Raw genomic sequence first — 24,675 nt, forward strand, 5'->3', positions numbered from 1 at the left:
TCAAAATAAATTGCCAATAAATTTGTCGCAAAGGAAATCATCCCCTTTTGCCGCGCATTCAAAACCATTTCGCAGCCGGAAGCTCATAAATCATATCTCAATACATTTTTTATTGCTCCAAAAGTCATTCATGCTATGCTGAAGGCCTCACACAGAGCTAACAAATGTACGAGATGTGATTTGCATAAAAAAATAATTATAAAAGGCTCACAGTGAGAAATGAAATTCCGAATCAATGACACGAATAAAATATGAATTGATTGTGCTTCTTCTGGTGGAGCCAGCCTGGCAGCGCCGAGAAAAACTGCCGAGGGGTGGGTGTCACTTTTCCGAATTTTTCGTTCAATTTACCCGACAAGTTCTTCCTCCAGCAGGAAATTCACCCTGATTTTCCCGCAAGAACTTTTATTTCATGCCAAAGGGGGTGCACCAAGGAGGACCTATATGCGGAGGGATTTTCCAAAGGGCAATACATGTGGTTTCGTGAGAAGGGCCAACAAAGGAAATGACGATGGTCAAGAGGTTAGATGTAGCATTAAATAAATTTATTTGGCTTCTGGAAAAGCTTTTTTCTAGCTCATTTTTGGAAAAACATTTTTCCTTATTTTATTTTTTTATTTTGTTTTATTTTTACAATTTTTTATGTATAATTTACAGAATTTACAATTTATGTATTCCATATACGAAAGAATAACAATTTTTTCTTAAAAAAATCCAATCTTGTAGTTTAATAAAAACTTGAACTTATTCTTAAGCTTTTGTGACTTTTTTTTGTGATAAATTCTTGCAATAAAACAGTGGAAAATTTCTTTTACTAACTGTTTCTTCCTTTGTAGTCTCTGTAGTCGAAGCTGAGTACAATTAATTTTCTGAGTGATTAAACTCCGTCGTTTATTTCTTAATTTCTAACTGTTTAGTGTTTACCATATATATAAAAATTTTATGAGAAAATGAGACTAAAATTAGTCAGAAATTAGTCATTGACCTCATAGAACTGTCTTAATTTGAAATAAATTTATGAGAATATTTCTTTTGATAATTTATCTTTTAAAAAAAATGATTTTCTCAATTTCAATTCTTTAATTTTCTTTTAGAAAATTTGAATGTCCTTATTCCGTTTTATCAGCCTCTTTCGTATTTCTACAGATTCAAAGTCTCATTTTGTTATCAAAATCTCTGAAAGAATCATAAATCTTTCCACATATTAATCCATGAGAGAAATTCCACCTAATATATAATTTTTTTAACAGGTGTGTACAAGAAGATAATGAATATTTCTTATTGAAACTCATGAGCATCTCTTTATTTCAATGAATTCAACTTACATACAACTATATATACATTGTAAATATAGCATACAATCTGCAGTGTAGCTCAAATGAAAAAAAAAAAAAAAACTGTTGCTTTTGATGAAGAAAGGGCTGTGGTGACAGAATTGAGTCACATCTCTTAATGAATATTGTAATTAAATTTAATATTTGTAAAAATTCTTCGAGACGCGATTTCTCTCTCTTGCCTCTCTTTTTCTTGGAATATACAAACATACATATATCACATACTCGAAGATTTCCCCCCGCTTTCCCTCCCTCACGGTAGTATTGCAAAAAAGGTATATGGAGGAAAAAAAAAAAAGAAAAACAATTACCTGATTGCATGATTTAGCTTATTAAAGTGCGACACATTCCACCACACAAGACATTTTCCTCCAGCACCACAGCAATTCTCCACATTGATTTGCCCCCTTCTTGTATACCCATATGTGAGGTGAACAGCCCCCGCTGGAGGAAAAAAAAAAGAAAAACAATTACCTGATTGCATGATTTAGCTTATTAAAGTGCGACACATTCCACCACACAAGACATTTTCCTCCAGCACCACAGCAATTCTCCACATTGATTTGCCCCCTTCTTGTATACCCATATGTGAGGTGAACAGCCCCCGCTGCCGCCCCCCGTGCATAATGCTGGGCGAGTGAATGAGACAGAAACTTGAGCAATTCACACCGCAACAAATTAATGCTCACACGTAACACAAATCGAAACATAAATTAAATTTCGACCACAAAATACCATTATTGTGCTGTTGTACTGTGTGCTGAGCTTGTTCTCACAGGCAAAAGCCAACAATATTGCCCATAAATGTAAATATAATAATAATTAATATTAGCAGTGGTATCAACGCAGAGTACTACTGCAATTTCGTCGCTTTTTGTTGCCCATTCACCGAAAAAAAAATAACTTTTCAAGTTTTCCTAACCCACTCACATGCACATGGATCCCGCGCGCATTTGTCATTCTTTCCCGAGGATTATTTTTCGGCTTAATTGGTGTGGTTTTTTATTGCGTGGAATATTTCTTATGTTTTTTTTCAACCAAAAAATAAAATGATCTAATCTATAAAAAAAAGGTTGTTAATCTTGGTAAATCCATGAGAATAAAATTAGTGTCACCATCTTTTTGTTTTAATTTTATTTCTGAATGATTAACAAATAACTCCTTCTAATTGAATAAGTTAGTTCTTTTTGGGATTCATTTTTTGTACCAAGTGTATTAAAGACTTTTTAAAATATCTTGAGGAACTGAATTAAGAGAATTGTTTAATTGATTAGTTTTTAACTGAAAAAGAGAAATAAAACTTAAAGTTGGTATAAGTAGTTAAAACTGTAATATTTTTCATGGAATTTTATCTAGAATAATCTAGATATCACCGTTATCTTTTTACCTAAAATTTCTTTTGTAAATTAATTATAAGATTTTTCATTTGATAGGTCCTGAAGAAAATTTTCTGAAAATTGATTTTTTTTTATTTATAAAAAAATTGAAAACTTAAAGGCATTGAATGCTAATAAACTAGCATTTATGTGGGTGAAATTTCCTAATCAGAAAGAGTTAAGTTTTCTTAATATTCTTTAAGAAAAAAACTTAAGATTTTCTAAGTCAGGCTGAATTGGGCTAAATACACATTTTTAATGATTTTTTTTGGTCGCCTTCGGGCATCAAAATTCGTAAAAAATCATTTTAAAAAGAAATGTGCATATTGCTCGATTTACTTAAGAAACGTTAAGTTTGCCTTAAGAAACCTTAAGAATCCTAAATTTTTCTTAAGAAATTTTAAGTTTTTTCTTCAGGAACCTTAAGAAAATTAAAAAAAAAAACTTGAGACATTAGGAACTTTAAAAAATTAAAGAACCTTAAGAAAGTTTAAGTCCTTCTTAAGAAATCCTAAGTCTATCTGAGTAGTGAATTTAACCCAAGTGTCGAAAGTTAGAGGAAAACGCAACCAACAAAAAAAAAGAAATAAAAAAATTATCTAGTCAAAAAAAAATGTTTTTAAAAAGATTCAGAATATTTACAAAATATTATGAATTTTGGGAATATCATAAAACTATTCTAAATATTTAAAATTTTCCTTAAACGAATTTTCCATAAATTCATGAAATGTTAAGAAATTAAATAAAGTTCGCTGAATTGTACGAATATTCTTAATCAATTCTGAATATTCCAAAAGCGACAATAATAACTCTCTCAAGCAAATTCTACAGCCCTTAATATTGAATTTTCCACCAAAGATTTTTATTTAAATAAAATTTCCATCAAATTATTGATTTCCTGGCTGAAATATAAAAATTTCCTTTCAAGGAAATAAAAATTATTTCAATGAAAATATTGTGAAAATTGTCATTTTAATTGCATTCCGTCATCATTGCTCTTCTGTCAGCAATTAAACGCAAAATGTGTAAGACCCTGTGTGGAGTACATAGAATGATATTTAAATGCTCCACAGCTATATATCATACATAGCACTATGTATAGAATGGAAAACAGTCTGGTGGAGCCAAAAGGCAGCACACGGAGAGATATGTCGGGGCGCGGGGGAGAGGGGGTTGGGAAGCACCCAGATGATGGTGTGAGTGAGACAACATCAAGAGCGTTGGAGAGTTGAAAAACTGATGAAAACTTTGACCTACATTTTCCACCAGCCACAGACAGTCAACGAAACAAAAGTGACTGACTTCAACCTCAAAAATTCAGTAAATATTACGCTAAAGAGATACACGGCTTCAGCTGGGGAGGGAGGGTGTGCTATCGCCTTTAACAAGGTTCCCTCCATGCTCCAAGTGGTGTAGGTATTTGGGGAAAAATCTGAAAAGCCGTTGGGTGCTCTAGCCGCTGCCTGCGAGAGTTTCTTCGCCGGCACAGAAGGTTTCATTCCTTGGCACATTTCCAGAACACCCAAGATGATCAAAGATGATGGAAAATCTCCGGAAAAATTGCGAGAAAAGCCAACATACGACAATAGGGATTTTCTATCTTGTCCTGATGCAAAACTTTCCGGGAAACTTCCGTGCTCCACGCTGATTTTCTCCTCAAAATCCATCCACTATACATTTTCCCATCGACAGTCTTCCTTCGATGCCCAGAATATTTGCTCATGCGTTTCCCACCAAAGGACTTTTCCACACCAAGACGCCATCCCTCTCATTCGCACACCCCAAGTGAAAATCCGTGTGGGGTTGTCATTTGTATGTGTGTGTCAACTACCCCTTCAGGAAAATTCCTCATAACTGTGTGTGTGTGAAAGAATGGAATTTTCACATGGTGGGGATGTTCGAAAAGATTTTCCCTGAAGATTGGTACTCCCTGCGTGTATTTCCTGTGCTCACCACTGGAGCGCTACTGATGGAGTATTGATACATATAATAACCCACCCCCACTTCCATAAGCTTTTCCCATTCGATCTCCATTATTTTTCACACACATACAACTCTGTATCTCATATAAAATGTTGGGAAAAGAGGAAAAGCTCTGCATGAAAGCTTCCTGGGTGGTTTTTATGTGAGAATAGATAATTCTGTGATAAGGGAAAGCTTTTAATATTTACCTATAGTGCATTTTATAGGTAGCAAAGGGGGTGAGAATTTATTTTGTTGTTTTGTGATGCATTTGGCCACTCATTTGAAATCTTCTCGGAAAATCTTATGATTTTTCAAAGCATTTTTAATCTACAGGATATATCGGACTTTCAGAGGATTATCTTCACATAGAGCTTAAGAAGGAGCTTACACCCTCATCCCTTAAGCTTGACTGTCCATTTAAAAATCTTCTGAATTTTTTATTGATTTATGGAAAAGGAAAAAATTCAGAAAATCATTTAAAAAAAATTTTTCACCAAAAATATCATCAAAGGGTCCAAGCCAAGGGTTGCAGTGAAGCCTCCAACCCTTTCGCTGGGAGGGGGTGGGAAAAAAAGGAGGAAAACTGACAGGATTTAATGGTTCTCATTTGAATATTGTAATTAGAAACGTGATATGTTTTCGACGACATGTCTCGAATGTATAAAAGAATTTTGCAGAGTGTTTGGAAAGTTCACAACCCCCTCATATGCCTCCCACGACAAATATAAGGGGGGGTGAATGGGAAGGAAGACACCCTGAGATCAGTGTCCTCCTGCTAATTTCTCTCAACTCAATTAAATTAAAGGGGTTGACGTTGAAATAAAAGTAGCATCTCTGTGCTGAGGAAGCTCATCGAAGCTCCAGAACTATTATATGTAGCATCCACCCCCACATTGAGAGCCATCTGTGTGGGTGAGAATTATCACACGATTGAATGGGAGGGGAGGGCTGGGGAGGGGGGTGGAAAAAAAGGGAGGGGGAGGTTGGGAAAAATTGAGGACAGAAAATTGTATTGAAGGATATTATGTGCGAGGGAGGTGGGAAAAAAAGGAGCAGAATCCCCCATTCGGAACTGAGAAGAATTGAGACCGGATATCAACGGAGTTAACCACCCTCCGGGAGCCCCAAACCCAGGTGGGGGGTAAACCCCATAAAATGAACCCATCACACACACAGTGACACTTTGTCTCAGATGGCAACCCCCTCAGTCAGCACAGCACCCACCAACCCACCCTCGCGGAAGACCCTTCGCGAAAAGCTCAAGTTGTGCAGCTACAGGCTCCCACTGCGACTGTTGGGGCGACGTTAGATGTTTATGTATTACAACAACAACCAGCAAAAAAAAAGTAAAAGAAAAAAATCAGGATTTGGGGTGCCTTTGAAAGTAAAGTCAATGCGCATTTGAATTTGCGTCGATTCGTTAAAAAACGCCAAAGTCCTTTCCATTGGACAAAATCTTCGGAAAACGGAAAGAACCTGGAAAAGAGATGAGACGGATTTCTTCTTTTAGCTGCCACAGAGGCCGCACGTTGAATACAAGGCGTGGCCAATAATCATTGCTAAAATGGGATAGCTATACACAACCCATTTGGTCTCGTCTCATCATCCACAAGCAACACAAACCCGAGCACATTCAATACAAACCCAAATAGCACAACTCTTCAGCGGGGGGCAATAAAAGCAATACCGTGGCGGAGGCATCGATTCCACCTCGTACGGATTCCGTGATGTTGCTCATGTGTATTGGTGCGGTTGGCGCTGCCGTGTGCGAATGAGATGGATTCGAAAGTGAGACGGTACGTGTGAATGGGATGCCATTAAGCGCTTCGCGGTGCATCAGAGCGGGACACCGTGTTTTCGAACGTATCGAAGATATTGGAATCGAAGCACCAACACACAGCCGCAACTTCTGAGAGAGAATTTCTAACGATGAGAGAACGAGAGAGTTTCGTGCACACAACAAGAAGTGTTTTGTTTTTTTTTTTGTTCCTCCATCACCTCTCTCTCAGGGTGCACCGAATATACGATGTTCGTGGGGAGCATCAGGGGGGTAGACGGGGTTGTAGTACACGAGAAGGAGCCAAGAGAGAGAGAGAGGGGGGGCGCAAAGGGAGCGAGGAAAATTCGGAAAAAGAGAGCGAAGAACTTCATGTGAGACACCGTGCGGTGCGCGGGGTTGATTCGAGACTCTCCCAATGTGAACGGCAATATGAGTCAAAGAAGCAATATACCGTCCCCATATTTGAGTTATCGTGGTGCTTAGGAGGTTCGGTGAGTTTGGCCGCTTTGGCTGCGCTCACGGAGAGCGAAACCGATGCGAGTGGAATTAGTCAACTTCTGGTACTATACCAGAGCGCATCGTTCATTCGCACGCAGGACGATTGAGAGCCGGTCCCAATATTTTACAAATAAATTACACTTCATACATAATTTTTTACGGATCGCGCGGTACTAATCCCAATCGAACGTGGACTCATCACTGATTGATGACAAATCAATCAAAAGTGATTCATTAAATTATCACAAAATGGTTAAATTGTGTGAAATATTTTAAATTAAAAAAATAAAAATTAAAAATAAACTGATTTCTTGAAGTGAGATCTTAGAAGAAAAACATTGCACAGTTCTTCAAATGTTTGGTGTAAGTGTGGAAGCAGTGAAGTGGAGGAACATTTAAGGCCAAATTCGTGAATCTTCTGCATTTTCTTGCGCTCTGTGTGTGCCTCCTTGTAAACTCTGAGAATCCCACGAGATTTCGGCAGCACAAAGGCGTGCTTGTGGAGTGATTTCTTCTACGACGTTTTGGAATTCAGAACAATTTTTGTGGACTTTGTGACTCCTGTTTAGTACAACATACCAAGTGTTGAACTACAATTCTTGAAAAAAACTTCTGAAGTTTTTTTTTCTTTAATTTACGAAAATGATTCCGTGGCGAATGATAGAGTCTCGGAGTTCGAGGAAATCTCAATTTTCTAAGACAGCAAATTTTCCCAACTAACCCGAAGACTGTGTTGTGACAAACAACCCCTTATAATAAACTCATCTTCCCACGCATCAGACTTTCCGAAAGACGTTAGTTAAGAAGAAGAAAAGTGTTGGAACTTCTGTTGGTGGTGTCAAGAAACGTTCTAAGATCTGGTGTGACAGTGATCAAAAAAAATTAAAAGAAGTGTCCCAAAACAAGGGGGTTGGGAAGCCGAGAAGAGGAGAGATAGTGTAAAGTAGAGAAGTTTTTGTTTTCTTTGGAGTTTGAAAAAAAAGTGAAAACAAAGAAAAGAGACTGAATACAATATTTAAATCAAGTGCGTGTGCTGCAATCACGGCCTATTTAACGAATTGCCCCTCTTCGGAGGGTTTCAGCGGGCTCCAGAGCTTGCAGGGGTTAGTTGGCTTGGAGGGTGGCACCTCCAGACAACAGACCCGAATGCAGCCAACTGTGCCCCAGAGCACCGGGGCCGCCGACATGGACTTACCATCTGTCCAATCAGTGGAGTGGTTATTTAAAAAGGAACGCATGTATTTACTGGCACAATTCTGGCAACAGGTACGTGTGTGACCATCTCTATATCCCCGTTCTAAGGCCTGACTAGCCCATTTGCAAATATCGAAAAAAAGTTCTAAAGTGTTCTAATTGTGGCAAAACTTCGTGGTTCTAACTATGCATAGTTTTTAGGAGTCGTTAAAATTTTCTCAGATCGTTCCGTTCTAAGTCCTTTAAACCTTTACATTTTGAAGAAAGTTCTAAAGTGTTCTAATTGTGGCAAAACTTCGTCCTTTTAACGGTTTTAACTACGCATAGTTTTTAGGAGTCATTAAAAGTCGCTCAGATCCCTTAGTTCGTTCCGTTCTAAGTCCTTTAAACCGTTTTATTTAAACCGTTCCGTCTGAAGTCGTTGAAATCGTTCAAGTGCAGTCAAAGTGATTTGACAAAAGTAGCTCCCAGCGGTGTTGGAGCATTTCTTCTTCGCGATTAACCAAAAACTCATGCGTGGGACTGTGATGGGTAAAAAATTGGCTCCAATGGTCAATCATGAATGTATGATGATGGAGCAAAGTGGGGTTCCTTAGCGGGTATACGGGGTGTGTATTGAAAAATTCTGTTCGTACCGCCCGCCATGGTGAGACTGATTCTCAAGAGAGCGCAAAAGAATTAGTCGTCATTAATAAATAATCAAATTCTCGTTAGGGCCATCTTCGTCTTTGCCTATATAGTGTCGACCATTGGGATGTGTGGTGCTCGTATAGATTGGATCATTTTGCCTCCATATATATTGCGAGGCCGCGGGAAAGGAATCAATATAAGAACAGCGCGCATCTTATGGCTTACAGAGATATATTTCGTGCAATCGATCCCAATGATGCGAGGGACATCATCATCAAGATGATGTGGTTTGGTCAGTGTGTGAGATGAGGGGCTGTTTTTCTGCAACAAATCCTGCATCCAATTTCCCAAGGATTGTCTTGCTTCTCTCCGGGGGCAATCGCGTAGAGAGATGAATATCGTCATCATCATTAGGCTGGAGCGATTGGAACTAATCATTATTACACACATACCTCATTTAATGACGGCATATTGGGTGATTGGCTGTCATTAAATGTTTTTCCATTGATTAGGGAAGTGCTGCGGCTGGCTCTCTTGCCTTGCTTCACATTTACCGCCTCCTCGCGCTTCATTTTCCATATATATATTTGTTTTTCTTCTACTGCACTCCTGCAATTTTTTTATCCGTCATTTGTATTCCACAAAATCGTTATTTTTCAATTTTCTGATACGTTTTTTATATATATAATAAATCTGATACATTATTCGTTCATTTTTTGCTAAATCCTCAACTCCTGCGCTGAAATAAAAAAAGCCTCAACATTAAACCTTCAATATGTGCGAAATTTGCCAACTTTGTACTATTTTTGGTGTTTGATTGTAAATAAATATAAAATGGGAAAAGTTTTATATACAAGAACTGACCAAAAAAAAACACAGCATAGTGGGTCAGTAGATCAAGAAATATTTACATAAAACATTGTCATTTATTTGCAATTTTATTGAGTTCAAGGTTCTCTCAAGTCTTCTTCCTAAAATCAAATTGTTCTTACAAGAATTTTTTTCTTGCAAACTTCCTCAATATCTGCGAAAGAGTTTTCAATTATGTATAAATAAAATGGTAAAACGGTTAAAAAGCATATACATATGTACACATTTATGGCAAGAGCAAAATGCAATTTCAATTTCATACTCAGTGGTACAGCTTCAATTCCTCCATTGCTAATTACACAAATATTTAAATGTTATTAAATTGTAAAATGTACATAAAGAGCTAAGGCAATGGCGGTAAAGTGTGTGCAAGAAAACGCTGATTTTATAATATGTATCGCACATTTTTTCCATAATTTTTCACCGCACGATAACCTGTCTAGGTCTGCAATTGCACTTCGTGGGAAATTTCTGCACGAAATTCAATTGCTTCGACTATATGTTTTAGGCTTTAATGAAAAAAAAAGCTATGGGAGAGTGCAACTTGAAAAAAAAAAAATAAAAATAAATTAATTTCTCGTCTGTGTGATAAATTTTGCGACATTGTGCAAAAAAGAATTAATATTGTCACATTTGAGGGAAAAATTTTGTCGAAATGGATTGGCTCATTGAGGGGCTTTTGTATGTAAAAAAAAGAAAAAGAAACAAATTTTTAAGGTGAATCCGTGTGTGATGAGATCGATGGCAGCATTTGCCTTTATTCTCTTATTAAATACATTTTTTGGCAAATCTCCTTATGTCCCAGGAATCCAATTAATCACGATATGCAGGCTTCACTTGATGAATTCTAAAATTGATTTAAATGTCAGCAGGGCTTAGTGTCAAAGCTGAATTTATATTCTCACCGCTGTGTCGTAAATACATCTCCTCACTCCTCCTATTATTTGATGGTTAACCCATTTTGCAAAGCACAAAAGACAATGTTGCACAGAGCATTGAAACACATCTCCCTTCTAATGTAAAGATTGCTGTCGATGAAAGATTGTCCCACTCATGCGTTTTTGCAAAAAAAAAATAAAGAACTTTCTGCACGCACTATTCTTAAGAAAAGAATATTCTTAAGAACATTCTAATCTTCTGCTTATTTCTCTCTATATTCAACCTCTCCTCAGTGCTGTGTCCAAGAACTCCGAGACTTGGAATATTTATGAATTTATTATTGCTGGGAATTGAATAGGAAAGTTTTGTGTGTTGGAAAATGATAAAGTGGCTCGAATCAAACAACTCAACTGCAACAATAAGTGAGCATGAAAAGTCCTAAGGGACTCCTCTTCCTCTGATTGTTATTCCCGAAGTTCCGCATATTGTTTCAATTCACCAACTGATGGGAGTTTTATACTTGTTCCACTTCATAATTGTCGTGGTTAATCGAAAAATTATCCAGAGACCATCTTTTGCTCCTCTTGTTCTTTTTGCACCACAAATACACTCACTTTTAGAGCCCGCTGCGCCACAAATCCATTCCAATTTGATGAGGTGTATTGTATTATGATTTTTTTTTCGAAAATAAAAAAAACACATCCAACCCCTCTCTGAACCATCCCTCTTTTTTGGGCTTTTTTCTCTCTATTTTATTTTATCTTCTACACCCCTATGGGTGGGTATTCTATGCACTAGGGGTAGAACGAGTTTCATATCCTCATGAGATTTGCCTCAACAAATAAATATTCAATGAATTGGATATTTGATGAGGAAGCCAGAGAAATATTCTCAATTCAAAATAGAAAATTAAATTATTTTCAAAGTTTTACTGAAATAAAAAATCTATTCTTTTATTTTAGAATTAATTCTAATTTTTTTTGTTAAAAGTTTGAGAAATTAGGGGTAGATTCTGATTAGAATCTTTTCTTTTCTTTTCTTACAATTCGTCAGTTGTAAGACTTTTGGTATTCCGGGAAAAATCTTATAAGATTTTGACATTCTATTTTTTTTTCTTTAATCGTATTTTTGAAGGAAAATTACTTTTCTAGGCCTCTTCACAGATCTTTCTGACTATTTTCCGGAACAACAAATTCTTGGTTTTTCTTTTCTAGAACGACAATAGAACGTTTTAAAAACACTTATCTGTCAAAATCTTACAGCAACTTTTCAGATTGTTAGAGAAAAAAAACGAAAAGATTTAACAGAATCTACCCCTAGTCTTTTATTTTTCATTAATATTTCTATCAACAAAATATTTAAAGTTTAAAAAAAAACCGCAAATAGCATAAAGAATTAAACTACCTATATAAAAGTAATTAGAATTAAACGCTCTTCACTAAATAAAACATTGATTGAACTCAGGTAAAAACTTAAGACGTAAGCAGAGAGTAAAGGCGTAAGCAGCGAAAGTTTTTATCTCAATTTTTCTTCTAAATTCTCACCAAAAAAAAGCACAAATCGTTAATTGAAAATCTTAAAATCGTAAAAAAAATCTTTTTTAAGCTAAATTTATCAAGGTAAAACGGATAGTTTTCTTAATTAATTTCCTATCCTTAATAATTTCGTCGAACTGCTTACGTCTTTCACTTTACGATTTTGATGTTTGTTCAATTTTAGGATTTTTATCTTATATTTTAATTAAAACAATAAAATAATTTTAAGACAAAACGAAATTTTGTAGTTCAAGTTATTGTGATTAAATTTGTTCAAATAAAATAAAACAACATAAACTTCTTGTTGAGATATAGTAAGTTTTAGTTATATATAGAGATTTATGATTGTGTGATAATTATACGAATTACGAGAATTGCTAATTGATAATTCACAGCAAGAAGTAATTAGTGGTTTTGAATAATTGAAGTATTAGTAGCTGAAGATTGAGGTTTATCTTACTTAAAAGAGGGATTGGGTTTAAATCTTCTACCTGTATGGAGTTTAAGACAATTTTAAAAACCAAAAAAAAAACTTTACCAATTTATTGTGAAAGTTTTTCTTTTTTAAATGCTGAAAGAAATCCTTAAAAAATATACAGCTAAATTCTTAAATAAAAAAGAACCTTAAAAATTGAATAAACATTCCTCATAGATTTTCTTTGCAAAAGTAACCCACAGTGGCAGCAACGGCGAAATTCTGCAACTTCGTGTGCCTAATAGTCCTTCGGTGGTGCAGAATAATTTTCCAAACTCAATGGAAGGACGAGAGAGAAAAAAAGCCGTCATCTGTCTTATTTATATCACAAACATATTTAATGGCTGAGTGTGTTTTTGGTGCTTTTTCTCCTCTTTCCTTGATGGCGAAAAACTGGATAATTTATCAAATCGGACATCGTCCATGCCGCACAGTTCATTTTAGTGCTATAATTCATTTTCATCCGCTGACAAAATTTTCCCACCTCACACCATATTGATTTTTCCGCACCGTACCGTGAAAGACTCTCAGGGGGGTGACTTTTCCCCACCTTCCTTGCATACAAAGGATTTTGCTGTCCATTGGTAGTTGCCACCACCTCCCATCTGCAGAAACTCCACTATATATACTATAGCCTCTTCGCGTGTTTGGTGCGTTCTGATGAAATGGTAAAAGATGAGGTTTATCACCGTGAGTGTTTAATGTTCAATACATTGACAAATTTTCACACCACCCCCCGAAGCCACCCCCAAATGTGAAAACAACCCCAAAACGACAAACATTTTCCCCAAAATTTCACCATGGTGTGGGTTTGTGTCTCACTATAGTGTTGAATATACAAGAGAGTGGAAAATTAAAGCAGCGAAAATGTAATTAAAGTGTTAAAGCAAGTGGCGGGGTTTGAATTTAAAGTGTATATGTGTGTACTTTTGGTAAATTTTCAAATACTATATACAATATGAAAATACTCCCGTAGACATTACCCATTTTCACACAGATACAGTAAAAAGGGAAAATTCTCCGTTGAAATTCGTCCACTGAGTTGTTTTTGAATGTAACGAAAGGCATTGTGAAAATTAAATATTTACGCATCTTGTTGTTTCCTCAAGTCGTGGGCAGTACTGCCAATTTATTTTGTCTCACTTGAATTCTCTTATTATAAATAGGCCCCAATTGCCTATTCGTCGCGATTCCAAACACAGAAACACTTTTGGTGGGGAAATGCGGGAAGAATTGACCATTGAGGAGGTTTTTAGTGATTTTTAGCGTGTAAGAATGTTTCAGCTACACTGAGAGAAATCTGCAGAGGTGGTTTACAAATGTTTTTGTTGCGCTAACAAATATTAGGAATTTAATGAGAAAGAAGCTGATATTTCTGAGTTTTTGGAGAATTTTGATGTTTTTCTAATAAATGTTAACCTATTAAATATCAACAATTAGTTTTCTTAGTTTGTATGTAGGTACTAGGTCCGGAAGTTTTAGATCCGATTTTTCTCTTTTACAATTTTTTTTAAAGTCGTTTTTGACAAATTCCAGAAAATAAATTGATAAAAAAGAATTTACATTTTAAGATTGATATTGTTATTTCTGACTCAAAATTCTAAAAAAAATAGACATAATCAGTTTTAGCAATAAAAAAATCACAAAATAATTTTCTAAGAGCTATAAAGTCTATTTTAAAAAAAATCTATTCGAACCTAAAAGCTGAATTAACGGTTTAACAACTAGGCACTAAGAACCAATTCTAGAACTTTTCGTATTTTTAAATAGAATTCATAAAAAGCAACTGTAGGTTTAAAATCTAGTCGTTTTTTTTTAAACTTCAACTTATAATAAATAAGATAATAAACAAAAATGAAATATAAAGTTAAATCTTTCTTAAGTTTATTCTATTTTCACGTCTTAAAAATTTGCAGAAATGTATTACATTTAATTTTTTTTGACTGTCAAAAAGTATTTTTTATTCATACTCAAAATGTGAATTTTTCATTAAAAAATTAATTAAAAAATAGACAAAGTTCCCAAGTCCTCAAAAGTATTTTTCCATCCCTTAAAAAATTTTTCCCCCATCAGTGTTATTTACAAGGCAACATTTGTTGAATCAACAATGTTTTCCTCTAAGTGTTGCGGCCCTTCAAGGGTTGAAGAACTCCTTGGGAAAGCCGGGAGACTAGGTCAGAGCCTCCTCATCGGCACGACGATGCTGATGTTGAAAAGTAACAGGGAGGGTGGTTTTCATCAGGCACTCAAGTCCATCTCTCAAAAAGAAGAACTCCCCCTTGGAAAAGTCTTGAGAGGAAGACTGTTTGCGGCGGGGTGTGGGAAGGACGGCAGACGTTTGTCATCGTTGTAGACCACACAGGCAACCCGCCTTAAAGGGGATGCTACTCGGTGCGGTGTGTGTATGTTGCGGAAAAGAAGGGTCGGAAAATTCACAAGGGTTCTGTTGGACAGAGTCTTTTGACACAATTCCTTGGGTATCTCTGGAGACTCTCGCTTAATTCCTCCTTTCTCGGTGTGTGCTCCTTGACATTGAGATTTTGCCGGTGTGAATGTTGTGCTCTTGAAATTTTGAGCACATTTCTCGCAATCAACGATGGGTGTTGCGTTCTAACAAGTAGCTCATACATATAGTGTGTGCCCCATCCTCCCCCCTCGGCTCGGTGCTACAACTAAAATTTGGGGTGAGTGGGTGGGTGAGTTTGTTGGGAATTCTCACTGTGAGCGATTGTAAATTTACCACCCAAAAGTGTGCTTCCCCTCCACACCGATGTTCGCAACATGGTGTAATGATGGGAACGGATTTCTCCGATGCTGCGTGCCATCATCCCCCACCGATAACTGCCACCAACACTGGAGGATAATGCGATGTGAAAGGAGATAAACCAATAAAATTGATATAAGCAGGGGAGAAATATACGGCATTGGCACACAAGAGGGTAGCTCTTGCAACCCCCCCATGAACGGCTGTTGCAGCATAATCTCCCCATGTGTGTGATGCGTTTATTGAAAATTGGAGCACAAGAGTTGCTCTCTTAGGGGTGTAATAGTAAATCTTCCATCCCCTAACCCAAAACAATTGGGGTGGGGGTTGCAATCAATTCCCACAAACCCTTGTGATCCCCAAAATACTCCAAACAAACCCCTTCGATTGGCATTTTAGGTGCAATGTAGCCATGAGAATCGCATCTGCAATCGGCACATAAATGGCATTGACATTTTGTTCAACTCTGTTATGATTTATCTCACTCATCTCCCCCTCAAAATAATTTTGAGCTGCTTTAGCAACAACACCGAGCTCCCAAAAAGCCAAGCCTCCCCCCTAAATCCTATGACAGGATGGGAATTTATGTGAATCAATGGGGCAAAATCGCTTCAATTCGATAAATTTTAAACCACCTCCGATGCACATCCGTCTGTCGCTTCAACCCCAAACAATTACTCTTTGTGAAACACATGTTCAGCCTATGGCTAACTCTCCCCTTTTGGACCATCTAAATGCCTCCACCACCACCCCCAACATGACCCTATATCACGTGCAATTGAAGCGACATTGAAGTATTTGGTGAACTCTGACTTCATCATCATTCACCAACTACGCACACATAAGTTTTGTTGAAAGTAAAATTTTCAAATTATAAATTTCACATAGAAAATTTCATACATTTCCAAGGAAAATTTTCAACAATATGCATTTTCAATGCAATTCACAAATATTTAATAACAAAAGAATTTCATGAGAATTTACAAACTTCAAGGTTTACGAGAGGGGGCTTATATTGAAAAATAACGTGACATAAAGCCAATGTTTAAAAACAAACTAAAATACTCAGCAAAAAGTGACGAATGTTTTGTAGATTGTTTCCTATTTATCGTTAAAATGTTTAAAGAAAAATATTTTCATTTCTTGGTATTTTGCGTAAAATGATTAAATACTTTTTTTTTGTTGTAAAAATTGATGATTTTGTGCAACTTCGTTATTAAATCACAAAGTTAAAAGCAAAAAGTTTCCTTATTTTCAGAACTTTATGGAAAAATTGTGGAAAATAGTAATTATATAGATTTTATTATTTTCTTCATGAAGTTAAAATAATAGATGGATTTCTTTTGATATAAAATAAAAGAAATTTTTTCTTTAATTTTTTTAAATTTACTTAAATACTTTTATTTATCAAATGAAATTTTTTGTTTTTATTTTTAAAATGAAGCTTTAAAATTTATTGAAAGAAAAAAAACTATCAATTCATGTTTTAAAAAAATAAATAATTGGAATAAAATTTTGTAATAAAAATTTTATTCCTTGTTATTTTTAACCCTTAATATTTTCCTTACAAAAATTCCTTAAATTTCTGAAAAGAAAAACAATTTCCTATTAATAAAATTTTCTTCTTTTTGAACTCTATAATGATTTCTATTCGGAAAACTTATGAAATAAAATAATATTTGAATTTGGCGCGCACTCAAAGTGGTGAATTCGAGTGGTGAAAATAAAGAATGTGGGGAAAAATGAATGATTTAGCGGCAAAAATGACAGATCGGATTCAGGGCAAAGGATACGGATGCAAAAGTGCGTGCTCCGTAATAAAGTTTAATCTTGTCGCATAAAATATGGAAATTTCGCGAACAATTTCATTTGAATAATTAAAAAAGATTTATGAATGAAAAACAGAAAGAAATACCTAAAAATAGAAAAAAAATCGGGGAAAATCCTCCCTTAATGATGGCACAAAAAAATGCTATATAGGGCGAGATTGAATGTGTAGGCAGGATGTTCTGTTGGCTGTTCAATTGATCAGTTCCCCCTTCATTCGATACACCAATTTGCGTTCCATCAGTTAAGAAGAGTGGCAGGAGGTCAATGAATTGGCTCATATATTCAATTTTTTCCAGGTTCGTATTTCATCTCTGTGTGGTGGCAACAGCACACAGAAGAGGGCCACCAAGAGGCACACAGAGATTCATCTCTGCAGCAATTCTGTTCAACAATAGACTCTCTGTTTTTTTTTTCTTCCCAACTTCTCCATGCCCTGTGGAAGTGCTTTGACGATTACCAATGTGTATTTTTTCAATTTATCGAATTACTTCTCGTCTACTCGATATTTATTGATTAATGGGGATGGCTAATTCGTCTCTATTGGGTTAGACGAATTGGTTCGTTCAGTGAACTCCATGGCCCGCGGGGCTTGTGTGTCAATTCTCCCGGACCCATAAGGAGCCACTCTAATGGCCATCAGGTACAATTGGCCACTATCTCTGATTTTTTTTCACATAACTTACTTCCCCCAATTGCGTTATTTGCCCTCGTACTTGGGCCTTGTTCCGGTGTTGGACCCCTATATTTTCCCAAACTGAATTATGTCAAGCGAAACAGAATTAAAAAAAGCAACACATCGTTCTTTTTTCATTGTATACTTCGCTTTTCTGCAGCTTATCAATCAATTGCCGTTTGGATGACTAATCTTTCCATCCATTTGTGATGGTCTCATGCTTTTCATTGTTTGTTTTTCATCGCCTCTGGTTTTTTCTTCCTTCTGGCTTCTTTACCGCACCAATTCAATATCGCGCGCGGTTCTCTCCCTTCCCGCGAAAAAACCTCCGTGTCAATTATCAATCGATTTTCTGAGAAGAGGCTGTCATCAATTTACTTGTTGCACAATTGAAATTGATAATTTGCCTGTGAGAATGATTTTTTTTGCTGACTCGCAGCTTCACTTCTTCTCCACCATCCCGCGCGGCATCATCAAGTTTCAATAATTGCCAAAACATTGAAAGATCTCTCAATATACAATACACATTAAATCCGATCAAGAGGTTGATGATTAATTGATTCAAGGAATTTTTTTTAATTCTTTAAATTGATTTTAATTTGATTAAAATCAATAATTTTTATTTCTAAATTTAAAAATGATTTCTAAGAAATTAATCAACTTTATAAAAAAAAATTATAAGAAATAAATAAAAAAGAATAAGAATTACAAATAACAAATATATAAACTTATAATAAATATAAATAGAAGACAAGAGAAACTTATAAGGAACTCACCTAACTGTTGTAAAAATCTTTGGTTGAAACTAATGTTGACGCAAATTTACCTACTTTCGACTCAATCGTCTTATTGAAACTCAGCTTTTGCCTAATGGTGACTCAATTTTTTTACCTTATCTGTACTACAAAATACCTAATGTAGCCGCGGGTTTTAACTTAATGGCATAATCTTTTACTTTTATTTCATATGCTTCAAACTGTGCTACAGTTTAAATTTTCCAGCGACGTCTTGCAATATTAATAAGCATTATATTTTCTTTTTGCTCTGCCTCTTAAAATTTCTTCTCTTACATAAAATCCCCGTCCAAAGGTCACAAGAATTTTCTACAGATAAGTCATACAATTTACTCAAGAAGAGAAATTTTAAAAATTTATTATTTAATTCAAAACAAATGGGAATTTTCTAAACTTATCACCTCGTAAATCGTATTAACAAATCTACGGATGTTTTGCTCATAATTCCTAGTAAATTCTCTGATTATTTTCGGCTAAAAGTCTTTTCAATTTTTTTTTAAATTGATAAATAAAGAACGGATGTGGTTTCTTGAGAAGGGAAAAAGCAACTCTATCGGGTGGACTTTGAGTGGCAACATATCGCATCTGAATGGCATTTCTAATCTAAAATCCATACTTTCTGATATAATTCAGTCCAATGTCTCATCGTGCGCGGAATAATTCGTAACATGTGGAAATTGGCTTCTGTTGACAAATATGATCATTGAGTTCCCATCCAATGGTACTGAAACACTATAATTCCCTCGGCAGTTTTGAGAAAAAAAAATTGAATGACTTGGGGACTTGTATATAGGGGAAAAAATTGTGATTTAATTAACCAAACAGCGCGACAATAAAATAAACATTTCCCAACATCGGAAAAAAGAGCAAAATAGACATCCAACCATTTCGTCATACAGCGTCAAAAATCCCGTCCAAGTCATCCAATCCAATAGCATTTAATGGGTTGATTTAGTTTTTTTTTTTTTTGACCGGATGCGATCGCATGTGATTTCCATTTAATCCATGTCTTTTGCGGGTTAATTTCCTTCTCCCTCCGCAAGCAGCGGAATTTACAATATATATATTGGCCAATGTATTGTTGGAAGTATAATATTTTCATCAGAATCAAATTCAATTCATTTCTGTTGTGAGAGCAATAATTCTCATTAAAATCAGCTTAGATCTACAATAATAACAAATCTCATTCAAACCTGATGGCAACATTAATTTTTTCTCTAATAAACCACATGATATTGATGATGTCTATCTCCCTCACTCTCCCGCGCGGGAATGGAAAGAAAACTCATTTTTCGAGCAAAGTGAATAAACAATAAAGTTTGCAATTGGCACAGACACGCGATCTTGCAATACCGCCGTCGTCTATTTCCTATGCTACACAGCATTATAGGTAACGATCGGTTCTTGTTTCATTTTTTTTCTTTGAGTAATTTTCTTCTACCACTTCCTTTGTTCCAATTTCATTCGAATTTCAGTTGCTGGAAAATCCCCCGTGAAAGAATCGCATCTTACAGTGATCTTTGGCAGTTATTTTTTTTGGAGGTTGCAATAATGCGGTATAGGAGATCATTGGAAAATTCTCATGATGAATTTTAAAATTAGACCCAAAGTGACGCTCTGTGTGGAAAATAGGAGAAAAAAAAGAACGAGATCCATAGAGCAATAATCTCCTTCGACTGATTTATTTTAAGACACCACCACCAAGGATTGTAAATCGATCGACAAAATGTGTCATTTATTTGACTTTTTTATTTACTACCATTTCAACTCATTCCTCTTTGGTTGCGCGCCACGACGCCTTTTTTACGTGCCACACGGCCTGTCACACACACACATACAACCGAAGATCAGTAAACAGGACAAATAGCAATGATCTTCGATCATCATCATCACTTTTGATCGTGTCACAAGCAATAGCCCAGAGCCCAGCATGAGAGATCACTGAGGTGATCGTTATAGGTCACTACCGTGAATAACGTGCGATCTTCTCTCTTTTCTGGAGTCTAACAGCCACACCACGTGATCCCCATTGTGCCACATTACGCGCTTTTGGGGGGAAAATTATGAAAATGAGCATCGATCGTTATGCGATCGAGAGGTTGGACACTCTTGAGCATTTATTTTGGTTGATCGTGCCTCAGTGATAAACAAAATAATCTATTTTCAACCGGCAATATTGCCATGTCGATGGGAAATTTCTTCATAATCCCATGAGATCAGTCAACAAGGCATCCGATTGAGGTTTTTTTTTTGCTACGTGGAGAGAGAAAAAACTATTTAAATTGATGAAATCAAGCATAATTAATTTTAAGGCGCCAAATGTTTCTATTTTGAATTTTAAAAGAGCTGAGAAGTGATTTTTAAAAATCGTTTTTCTTGAAGAATTTGTTGGTTAAAGCTCTTGAAAGGAGTTGCGAAGGAGTAGCTGAAATGTAAATTTTTAATTTCCTAAAAAAATGATCTTTTAAAGCAAAATAGAATTTTCCAAAAGAATTTTCTGAATTTTTTCAGAAAAATGAAAAATTAAAATTGAATGAATAAAAAAATAAAAATCCTGATAAATAATTAATTAATTCTAACAAAAAACTGTCTAGTAGAGATAAGATTTTAAAAAAAATTTAAGAAGTTATTTTAAAGCTCTTAAAAAGCTTTAAAGAAGAAAGTTTGAAATCTATTTTTTCCTTTGCAAAAGACAGTTATTTAAAGAAAAATCCTTTTCAATAAAAATTTCCAGAGACTATTTAAACCAATATAAAAGATGTCTAAAAAGTTCTTTTAAATTCCTAATTGAAAAATTCTAATAATAATTTACCAAAAGAGAATCTAGAACTCTATGAAATAAAATCTTATTAAAAGTTCAATAAATTCTAATAAAAGTAAATCTCAAATTAAAAAAAAATAAGAATTTAATTCCGCTTTGTTAGTTTTCTAAGAAACTACATTTTTTTCTTAACAACTTTGCCCTGTTTTTGACCTTACAAGACACATAAAATTTTCAATTTTTATGATCTTCTGACTGAATTGTCTGGGGAAGTGTGACACTTTTTTTTGCCTATTTTTAGCATTTTGTATGTTTGCTTCGCAGCTTTGGCCCACTTAACCTCCTCTCTTCCATTGTCAATGCGATATGTCTGGAGACTTTCCTTGGGATATTGGATCATTTGATGCATTGTTCAATGTGTACATATTTGGCCCCTCCAAGTTTACAAAAAAAAATGAGCTTTCGGAGGCTCTGTGCGGTGTCACATAAATTATCTTGCGGGGGGAGGTTTTTGGAAAAGCGCGAAAATGGGAGAGCGCAAGAGCACCAAAAAATTGGGAGCACGTGGTCTCAGCATGAGGCACGACGCCATCACACAACCAGCCACAATTTCATTTTCAATTGGATTTTCTGCTTACCAACATATCCCCCCGCGCTCGTCTCATTCTTTCACCTCATCAACATTTCCATGGTTGTCTGTGGGTGATGCCTCTTTGGGGGCCCTCCGTTTCTCACTGTATGGTGCTTGTTTGGGGCGATATATTCCACATATATGTACGTACATTTTTGCATTAGGTTGTGTACTACAGTGCATTTTGTTGACTATTATAATGATGCATGCAATGCACTTTACTCATTCGTGTAAAATTCAACCTCAAAATACCCAGACGTCGGTAATTGTTCAATTTCTTAATTAATCGTCTGGCAAGAAGTGTGTGCGTGGCGGATGGGGGACGCTCAATTCATGTAACAAACTCCCTATATCGTTGGGTGTTCTTCTCTCTGTGTTTTGGGAGGAAAATCACTTAAGATAACCTCCCCTCCTTCCCCCTCCCTAGTTTACTACTGAAAATTCTCAACTTGCGACAACAATTGAGTACAACTTCTTCCCCAACCCTTGGTAAAACGCCCCCTCATACACACACGCTTGTGATATTTGAATCCTTCGAGTACTTAAGTAGCCCTTAGCCCTGACCTTTTCGCACAGCCACTGTCTTCCCCACACTGGGGGTAGGGGGTGCTCCTTCTCACAGTCAGCCCTATACCTCGGGCTATTGTGAAAATACATCCAAACAAGGGGGTGGATGAGAGCAACATCTCTCTGTGTTCATCATCGTGTTACTTAAGAAAGTTTCTCACTGCCCAAAACCATTTCATCATGCCGTCTTTAGCCAAAAGTGAGCACACAGCCAACCCTCGTACCAAAGGCACGTCTCAATCGCTTAATACGCACCATCAAGAGGGTCATGAGGACCTTCAACTTTCACACACTTCCGCCCCAATTGACCGGGCATAATCTCTCTCACTCTCTCTCCGACCAACACGCCCCGAGAACATCGGAAATCAATTAATTGATCATCTCTCCCCCTCACCAATGCGGGCCACCTTTTCACGATCACTCGATAGGCACAACAGGTGAAAATTCTTAATTAATACCATCATTCACTGTAAGTCTCATCTATATTGCCAGGTGAATTTTTATATTTTCAACTTTGCATACAATTTCACGTGAAGTCAATCAACTCTCTCACTCACTGTTTTATGTAGGTATATTTTTACTCCACAACAGTAATGAATTGGGCCAGCAAGAAGTCCCTACGGCTGTGATGTTTAGTTACACCATTGACGGGGTATATAAATTAAATGCTATATAATTACACAGAGCACGCACGTAATTAATTAAGTGCGATCATTTTCAATTTAATTTTATTGTGTAAATTTTACAGAGGCTTTCCACATAGGAAAGGGAATTTTAATGTTGTTTTTTAGATTTTTTTCTATGAAAAAAAAAAATAAAATTTTTTTAAATTTTCTTTTAAAATGATTTAAATTAAAAAATAAATTAGAAAACAAGGGGTGTTTATATGCCGAATATTTTAACTACATATTAATAATCACAATATTTCCGAAGATCTGAATATTCTCAATTTCAGATAGAATTTATTAATACTTCTTCAGCTTCTATTTAATACTTTCTCGGTTAGAATTTACATTTTTAGTACTTTTTAGGCTTAAAATAAGTACTTTTTCGGCTTAGATTTAGTATATTTTCCGATTAAATTCAGAATTTTTTCAGTTAGAATTTACTGTATTTCTGGTTAGAATTTAGTATGTTTTGGATAAGAATTTAGTACTTTTAATTATTGAATTTACTTCTTAAGATTAAATTTTAAAAAGTACTAAATTCAAGCCGAAAAAGTACTAACTTCAATAAATTAAAAGTACGTATTAAATTTAATAAAAAAACATGTAAATTCTGGCTGAAAAAGTATACTGAATACAATGAGAAAAAGTACTAAATTGAACCCTATAAAGTTCTAAATTGAATTTTACTACTTCGCCTAGAAATTAGTACTCTTTAGGCCTTTGCTTCTAGGTCTCTACCAATTTTAGACTAAAAAAAATAAAGAAATGTACGTCTGCTAAAAATTTTGATTTTTTTGGCGAATCATCAGAATAATCCAAATATTTTTATTCAGATAAAAATATTGTTAGAAAATGTGTAATAATACTTTCCCAAAAATATTACAATTTACTACGTGTAATTTAATGGCGGAATTTATGAAAATGTGCCCTACGCATCCCCTTGGTTAATTTCCCTATGAATAAATATCAATATGCTTTGTCCCATGGCGCCATATCTCTTTCAAAATTATGAATTTGAGAGTTTTGAGAACATCCACGGGAGGGAATTTGTTTTTAAATAAATTCCGTATAATTTCACCATAATTTATTGTTCAACTTCAAGTGCTCCAGTTCTCTTTTTTTTACCATCTACTGTCTCCTCGTGCTCTGTGTCTTGTAAAATGTTTACATCCCATTTCCCAGCCTGATCCTTTCACATATTTTTCCTCTTTTTTTCTCTATGCTTCTTCCCTTATTCGTCCTTTAGACGAAGGCATATTGAGAAAGGGATATGTTTGAAGAAAAAAAAACAGCCCGAGCGCCTTTCTCCGATCATCATCCTCCTCATCTCAACAGGGAGTTATGTTTTGGTGTTTGTCCTAGAAAATGTTCAAAGTCTGAAAAGGATTTTTGTGCCACCCAGATGATTTCAAAGACAGCTTCTGGCTCTCTGCGGATTTTGCACAGAAACG

At 35.5% G+C, this 24,675-nt stretch overlaps 4 protein-coding genes across 12 annotated transcripts in view; 2 read left to right on the plus strand and 2 right to left on the minus strand.

The window, feature by feature from the left end:
• Positions 1–2,164: 2,164 nt before the first annotated feature.
• LOC129786719 (glutamate-rich protein 2) overlaps positions 2,165–24,675 on the minus strand; it is an 871,459-nt gene continuing 848,948 nt past the window's right edge. The window contains exon 6 of the transcript XR_008750160.1: positions 2,165–2,187. The gene's annotated coding sequence lies outside the window, so the exon portion shown is untranslated. The remainder of the gene's footprint in view (positions 2,188–24,675) is intronic.
• The window catches only part of LOC129786663 (nuclear cap-binding protein subunit 1-like), a 303,879-nt gene continuing 281,368 nt past the window's right edge, over positions 2,165–24,675 (minus strand). The window contains exon 3 of the mRNA XM_055821821.1: positions 2,165–2,190. The gene's annotated coding sequence lies outside the window, so the exon portion shown is untranslated. The remainder of the gene's footprint in view (positions 2,191–24,675) is intronic.
• LOC129786648 (mucin-2-like) overlaps positions 2,165–24,675 on the plus strand; it is a 247,544-nt gene continuing 225,033 nt past the window's right edge. Inside the window, exon 1 of the mRNA XM_055821791.1 lies at positions 2,165–2,210. The gene's annotated coding sequence lies outside the window, so the exon portion shown is untranslated. The remainder of the gene's footprint in view (positions 2,211–24,675) is intronic.
• Positions 6,919–24,675, plus strand: part of LOC129786643 (homeobox protein cut) — a 112,993-nt gene continuing 95,236 nt past the window's right edge. For 8 of the 9 annotated variants that reach the window (XM_055821769.1, XM_055821773.1, XM_055821770.1 and 5 more), the window contains exon 1: positions 6,919–8,219. In XM_055821769.1, the coding sequence (XP_055677744.1) occupies positions 8,100–8,219 (120 nt within the window). In that variant the 5' untranslated portion in view covers positions 6,919–8,099. The remainder of the gene's footprint in view (positions 8,220–24,675) is intronic. The other variant, XM_055821771.1, reaches the window with a different exon arrangement.

This window comes from Lutzomyia longipalpis, chromosome 1, assembly GCF_024334085.1.
Source record: "Lutzomyia longipalpis isolate SR_M1_2022 chromosome 1, ASM2433408v1".
Classification (NCBI taxonomy): Eukaryota; Metazoa; Arthropoda; class Insecta; order Diptera; family Psychodidae; genus Lutzomyia; species Lutzomyia longipalpis.